Below are 7,832 nucleotides of genomic sequence, written 5' to 3' on the forward strand. Positions count from 1 at the left end.
CGCCGCAGCTAATCAACATTAGCCAGCACAAACTGGTTTTATAAACCGAAACGTGCTGTGGTAGTAGCTGAGAGTCATTCACAACTCTTAGCGTGACGCCTCATGATATATCACGTAAAGATAATGTGATGGTTTAACTCCATCTTTTCTGGACATCAGAGGATCTCAGTTTAATCTCTGCCTCGACCGGCGGCGGGCGATAAGCATTCCTTTAACAAACGCTCGCTCCGCACTTCAGAAATGTTTATATTTTAAAGTCGGCGGCTTTTTGTCCGTCTCGTCTTCTTCCTCTTCCTCCCACTCAGGTTCCATCGGAACCGTCCATCTCCTCATGGAGAAAAAGGTGGGAGAGAAGGTGGAGGAACAGGTGGAGTCTGCTGTCGTCATGGCAACCCGCTGCTCCCCATATAAGGAGAGCTGGTGATATCATGTGGCTGGCAGCGAACACGCTGTACTGAGTGTGAGGAAACGACAGCGAGGGAGAGGAGGAAGGGCTTCTTCATCGCTTCAGTCAGGGATGGTGGGGGAGTGACAGACAGGAGGAGGAGGAGGAGGACGAGGAGGGGCAGGACGACGTGCTTGGTCCCTGTCAGGCGCTACTACGGGAACCATCAGCGAGGGGCGACTCTGCCCGATCCTCCGGGCACAGAAAATCCAGCAAGCCGCAGCAGGAAGGAGGAAGATAAAATGGAGAGAGGGGAGGAAGATGAGGGAGGCATGTGGAGCGCGAAGATGCTCCGTCATTAAGAGGAAACGGTAAAACTCTTTGCTTCCTCCGAGGTGACGCTGCCAGGAAGGTGATGTGATGTTTGTGTTTACCTGTCGTGTGTGAGCTGGAGGAGATGATTCCTCCTCCTAATGATGGGGGTCTGGTTTTAATAGGAGGGGTCCGTTTGCGTCCACGCAGGCAGGTGAGGGTCAGGTGTGTCGGGGCTGCCGCAGCCATTTGTTTTTGGCTTCAGAGGAGACGTGTGAGGGACACGCCGGTCACATGTTGGAATGAAGACGGACTGATGGTGAGGAGGACGGGTGGCACAAAGATGGCTCCTCTGCATGTGGGTCACACATGCAGGTCCTCTGCTCCTCTTCACCTTCAGCGGTCCTGCCTCTGCGCTCGCTCTGGGACCGAGGAAAAACTGCAGGCACTGGCATGTGAGTCAGAGTCCACGGGGGTGGGGCTGGCTGTTTCTGTTAGGTGAGACGTTCCTGAAAGGGTCCGTCTGTCGTTAATGTTCCTAACTGAAGGTGAACGAACAAGGCGGCAGGTGATTCCTCAGAGCCCGGCTGCCGGCGGTCGCTGAAATATTCACGATAATAAACACTTCTCCATTATCACCTGTTTCTGTGACAACAATGGAGTCGAGGACCTGAGACGTCTGGTAATATTAAAGCTCGTTTCCCTCCCCAGTTGTCGGCTTGTAATTATGAAGCTCCGGAGTGGAACTGCTCCAGAGCTGAGGGGGTGAAACCAGCTGCAGGTTACCGAGGAACAACCCGTGATGACGCTTTATTTGATCAAAGCAGCAGGGAGTGAGATCAGAGTCTTCGGGCTGATCCTGAGTTTTCTCTGACCTTTTTTGTTCTACAATCAAAGCAGAAACCACATTTAATGATTCAGAAAGTATTTTACTACCATAGTTTATTCTATTAACACCGGCCGCCCGTTCGATCCCTCGGACGACAACATCAAAATATAAGTGGGTAAGGTGAAGCACCCACACCTGCCTCCACCCTAATTTGCCCAACTCTGGGCCCTTGAGCAAGGCCCTTAACCCCCACCAGCTGCTCCCCTGTGCGCCCCAGATGTCAGCGCTCTGCTCCACACACAGGGCTGTGGTAGCTCGGTGGTCTGTGGTTGTTTGAGGAAGGGCATCCAGCGTCCAAAGTCTTCGTTTGAGTTAGTTCTTTTTAACATAAAACACTCTGTACCACAAAGTAAAAACAGTTTTGTAAATGTATATTTTATTAAGTCCTGCAGAAATGTCCCGGTCAAGATGTTCCTGATGCTGATCTGAATCAATAAACTTTATTTCAGCTGCCCCCTTCTTCAGGGGTCACCACCTCAAGACAATCTGCATGAAATGTTTGGCAATTGTTTTATGTTGATCACCCTTCCTGGTGCACCCTGGGCTCAAACCTGCAACCTCACTATTACGAGACCGCGGCACTGCCCACCGAGCTACCACAGCCGTTAAAGAGTAATCATTTGTCTATACCAGGTGTCCAGTCCTGGTCCTGGAGGGCCACTGTCCCACATGTTTTAGATGTTTCCCTGCTCCAACATGCACGATCTGAGTCGATGATTCAACGGCTCCTGCAGAACGTGGAGATGTTTTAACCGTTGAATCAAACATGCAGGACAGTGGCCCTCAAGGAAGGTGCGTACGCACAAGTCGTAGCGTGCACCCTTTTTCACGCAAAATTTCAATTGTATCAAGAGTGAAATGACGTGGGAATGTGCGCAGCCCCACGCCAACTTCATGTCTGGCGAGAGCGCAGAGAGAGCGTGGATTTAGAGACGTGAGGATTTTCTGGCCCACGATGGCGTCCGGCTCATCAGCTGTTTTAGGCTCCCCAGACCAATGAGCTGTGCTTGGAGCTGCGGCTGGTCCTGGACACGGCGTGTACATACACATGCAGCTGCTGACCACACTGGGGTTCCTATAGCAACAGGGGCATTCCAGAGGGAGCTGGCAGAGCGATCAGGACTGAGCCAGTCCACCCCGAGCCGAGCCGCTCCAGCTGTGTGGGATGGAATGATCCGTATGTCAACGAGGAATATCAAATCCCTACAGTGCAGCTGAACAGATGTTTAACAGGAAGCATCGTCTTTCAATGTGCAAATTATGTGATGCACAAAATGAACCAGCGTTGTGTTGAGGTGGCTGGTTCAACGCTCCATTCTAATGAACAGCATGGTTGGGGGTGTCTTGGTGAGTCTTAGTTTCTGTGGGTGTGCTGCTCTGACCTCACAGCATTTACATCTTCACACGCACTGTCCCTGTCACTCCTCTTAGCTTGGCGCTGGAGGACAGCGAGACAAACAAAATGTTTTTACGACCTCCGCCTCATTGAGAAACGTCTTCACCTCACACTCCATGAAGTTCCTGTTTTTTCCTGCGTATAGCCATATAGATGGAGAGAGGAGACTCCTCAGGTGCAGGGCATGTTTAAATCTATTTACATATTTAGATGGAGGCGTGTCGAGGGAGGAGTCAGGTATTCTGTCATGTGCGCTCAGTTCCACGTTGATTGGGACGGACAAAGGAGGTGTGCTTGGATTCATGCGTACGCACAGTTCATACAACAAACTGTGTCGGACCTTCGCCGTGTTAAAGATCTGTGTTCAGTTTTCTTCAAGCCTGCTGTTGAAAACACCCCCGCATCATGATGCTGCCACCACCGTGCTTCACTGGGCTGGTGTTTGGACCCGGTTTGCTTTTAGAATTAAAGCTAAATGATTCATTTTGAGTGAGAGACTGAAGATTCAGTCTGCTCCTGATAAAACAAACATTTCATTCATTCGATCTGAATTTTGATCCAAATATTGCCGAGTCATTCCGGATAAAATCTCTGAATGTGAAGCTGCAGAGAAAAACTCGACGGTTCCTGAGGTTGTTCAGCTGTTTCTGCTTATTAAAGATTAACCACACGAGAACGCTTTTAGCTCAAGACAGACTTTAAATATTTGATCAAACTGGTTTTATTAAAGCAGACTGAGCCCGGGCACCATCGGATCGGGTTTAAATGTTCTGTCCCACAAAACTTAAAAAGATCTGGGCCGCAGCAGCTTTTATCCTCGACTTCACAGCCGAAACGTCTAAAAATGCAGCTGATCCCAGAACAGCTGCTCAAACTAAAATTAATTTGCACCTAAAAATTCCACCTAATGATGGAGGAGATGTTTAAAGCTCACAGCGTGAAGACGTTCAGTCCAGCTTTGCTCAAATTGATATTTTACTTCTTTGAATTCAGAGAAGTCTGCAGTAAAAGTATAAACTCAAAGAATATTTAGCAACAGTTTATTTTTTTCTTTTTGCAGAAATACAGATTATTCAGACTTTTGTTTAAACTCTTCATAGTTATTGTAGATTTGTAGACTTGTGTGTTAAAGATGCTAAAATCCAGATCTAAGAGTGAAAGTGTGTAACACGATCTGCTGTAGGTGTGTGAAGCACGTCGAGCTGATTGAACTGAGAAGATCTACAGAGGAAGGAAGATTGTTTTATTGGCTGCAACTAAAGTGTTGAAGCCACGTAGAGTGCTGGATTCACCTTCTGTAATTATCAGCATCGTGAAGGGCTGGAGGAGTTTAACCTCCTTCAGATCTTCTCTCTGTGGAACCTGAAGGGAGTTTTGGTCCTGGAAGTCTGGGTTCAGGTTCGTCCCACAGGTGGTTTATGAGCTTTTGTCTAAAACTGTTCACCTGTACAAACTGTCTCTGTGCACAGGGAGTCGGCCAACAGGACCTTCAAAAGAACAAATGTTAAAAATGTACGTTTACAACAAACTCATGGGGAAAATAAGGAAATCCACTGGTTTACATCCATCCATCCATCAATCCATCCGTTCCAGAGTCAGGTCTCGGGGGCAGCATCTTGAGCAGGGAGGTCCAGACATCTCTCTCCACAGCCTCTTCTCCTCCACTTGAGGCAGAACCTCACCCTCAACCTCAAGAGAACAGTCCACCCTCTGACTGAGGACCATGGCCTCAGATTTGGAGGTGCTGGTTCTCATCCCAGCTGCTTCACACTCGGCTGTGAACCGCTCCAGTGAGAGCTGAAGGTCACGGCACGATGACGCCAGCAGGACCACATCATCTGCAAAGAGCAGAGATGAATCCTGAGGCCACAGAAATGGACTCCCTCCACCCCCCCGTCTGCACCGAGAAATTCTGTCCCTAAAAGTTCTGAACAGAATCAGTGACAACAAGCAGCCCTGGAGGAGTCCAACTCCCACCCTGAAGGGTCCGACTTACTACCAGCAATGAGAACCAAACTCTGGCACCACTTGTATAGAGACTGAACAGCCTGTAGCAACGGGCCCCCAATCCCCCCCACACACACAGCACCCCCCGTCCACAAAACACATGTAGACTGGATGGGCAAACTCCCATGACCCCCCACCCCCGAGGACCCTAGTGAGGGTAAAGAGCTGGTCCAGTGTTTCACGGCCAGGACAGAACCCACATTGTTCCTCCTGGATCTGGGGTTCAACCAACGATCTTACTCACTTCTCCAGTACCCCTGAATAGACCTTACTGGGAGGCTGAGGAGAGTGACGCCCTGTCACTGGAGCACACCAGAGAAGAACCACCACCCCAGTCTGCAAAATACGTACTGGGACATAAAAAACCTGATCAGGTCTTCACCAGGTTCTAAAATCTGACCTCGAGTGAATAAAAACACACAACAGGTTCCACAGAGTCTTCATTTATTGAACAGAACCTGGTTCCAGCTCCTGACCCAGCAGCTTGTAGAACCTCCTTTAGCAGCAGAACTCTCAGCTGTTTTCTGTTTCAGTCTCTCCTGGTTCTGGAGGAGTTCTGGCCCACTCTTCTTCCCATCGCTGAGAGTTCTGTTGGAGGTCCACCACAGCACTTCTGCCAGGTTGAGGTTCTGGGCACTGACCGGACCGTTGCAGCACCTTGGTTTTGTTCTTTCTGACCCGCTCTGTTGTAGATCATCTGCTGTGTTTGGGATCATGGTCCTGTTGGACCCAGTTTGGCTCCAGAACCCTTTGGTCAGGTGAATTTCCTGTCAGCTGTCTTGATATTCTTTCTGCCTGCAGAATCATGGACTCTTAACTGACCTTTGACCCCTTCAGTATTGAAGGACAGCAGCCGTTACTTCTCTAACAGTCATTGCTGATGTCTTTCCATCCTGGCATTGTGTTACCGCTCACCTGGATGCTCCAGAGCAGAAAACTTCCTGCTGGTTTACTCGACGTGGTCATTGTTGACTCAGTTCTGCTGTTGGCGCCACATTTCATCCAGCTGCTGCTAATAAGTCAGAGTTTAGGAGTTTTGTCTAAAATTAACGTTTATTAAAACATTTATCTTTATAGGCCTAAATTAAAATCACATGTTTTGGCCTTTTGTCTGCGCTGAGCTGTAATTAGTTCATTCAGAGAGAAATATATGTGGCTGTAAATGATGGAGTTACTGATCTGAGCTGCACTCGAGCTTTCACCTTTTATTTCACGGAACTAAATGAGCTTTTCTGTTGGTTCAAGTAAAAAGAACGAAACCTTTCTGGGTTCTTAACGGCCGAGTTCATCTCAAAGAACCAGAGCGTTGAGCGAAGCAGCTGCTTCTTCCACATGAACTGAAACCTGCAGCGTTTTAATCATCAGTTTTTGCTTTAAACGTGCAGTTGGGTCCAGGCGTGCAGGAGACCACGGGCCCGTTTTAGAAGCTGCTTCGTTAAAAACTGAACCTCTTAACGTTCGAGTCGCTGCTGACAATCAGTTAAAATCGGTTATGAAGGACAAGCAAGTTACTCCAGCTGTTACAATAAATAACACGTCGCTTTCTTATTTTATTACAGTCGGACGTCAAATAAAACCCACAATTATTTAAGTGTTTGCACCAGTTTTAAGTTTTGCAAAGTTATAAAAAAAATTAAAGATAATTTTTAAGGTTTGAGAGACTTCATAACTAGTTCAAGCACAACTTTTTTGTTTTTTTTATCTTTTACGATTTTAATTTTTTTCCATTTATGCAACATGAAACGTGGAAACTGGACATGAAAGCAAAACGAGTGGTCCTGAAGCTGCGTGAGAAGAGTCTGTTCGTATCTTCACAGGAGGAGCACGTTTCTGCTTCTCACCAGCTCGTGTTGTTTTCCTCAAACTTTGCTGTGCAGTTTTTTACAGCTCGCTCTGTGAGGACAAAAGTCTCACTCAACCCTGTCTTCTCTCCTTGTCCCCTCCTCTGTCTCCCGTCTCTGTTTTTCTTCCTCTTAGCAACAACCAAACTACTGGAGCTTCAAGGTCAGTGGCAGCGCCGTGTTTGTGTCGCAGCGTAACTCTGGGCCTCGCTGTGGATTTGTCTCTAATAGGACAATGCCGTCGTGTCTTTGCATGCTCGTCTCGTCTCCGTCGTGTTGGTCACATGTTGACACTTCTCTGTTGACTCTTATTACGTGCTGCAGCTCTTCAGCCTCCTGAGCAGAACTCGATTAGAGAAGGTAGACGACCGGAGGCAGGAGGGGAGACGAGTCAGAGTTCAGCCCCTTACAGTTGAATTCAGTTTATTTATGACTCAACAGACGCCAGACCCAAAAAGTTATCGAGCCAAGGAAGCAGCTTGAGATGAATCTTCACCTCCTCATGAGCTCTCATCCTGAGCAGCACGCTGGAGACACTGGGAAGAAACCACTTCCTTTTAACAGGAACAATCCTCCAGAGGAACCAGAACCAGACTCTGGATGAGCAGCCTTCAGGACAGAGGGAGAAACAAACACAGAATGATTGGTCCAGGTGTGGTTTCTGTGGTCCAGGTGTGGTTTCTGTGGTCCAGGTGTGGTTTCTGTGGTCCAGGTGTGGTTTCTATGGTCCAGCTGTGGTTTCTGTGGTCCAGGTGTGGTTTCAGTGGTCCAGGTGTGGTTTCTGTGGTCCAGGTGTGGTTCCTATGGTCCAGGTGTGGTTCCTATGGTCCAGGTGTGGTTTCTATGGTCCAGGTGTGGTTTATATAGTACAGGCATAGTTTCTTTGTTCCAGATGTAGTGTCTATGGTCCTGGTGTAGTTCCTATGGAAAATGTGAAGGTCTATGGTCCAGGTGTGGTTTCTATGGTCCAGGTGTAGTTTCTATGGTCCAGGTGTGGTTTCT

General features: G+C 48.2%; 1 protein-coding gene across 1 annotated transcript in view; it reads left to right on the forward strand.

The window, feature by feature from the left end:
- zgc:114120 (uncharacterized protein LOC619267 homolog) overlaps positions 1 to 7,832 on the forward strand; it is a 52,839-nt gene that overhangs the window by 2,053 nt on the left and 42,954 nt on the right. Inside the window, exon 2 of the mRNA XM_037691271.1 lies at positions 6,967 to 6,993. Within this exon, the coding sequence (XP_037547199.1) occupies positions 6,967 to 6,993 (27 nt within the window). The remainder of the gene's footprint in view (positions 1 to 6,966; positions 6,994 to 7,832) is intronic.

The sequence above is a fragment of the Nematolebias whitei genome, chromosome 17, assembly GCF_014905685.2.
Source record: "Nematolebias whitei isolate Nwh7 chromosome 17, NemWhi1, whole genome shotgun sequence".
Lineage (NCBI taxonomy): Eukaryota > Metazoa > Chordata > Actinopteri > Cyprinodontiformes > Rivulidae > Nematolebias > Nematolebias whitei.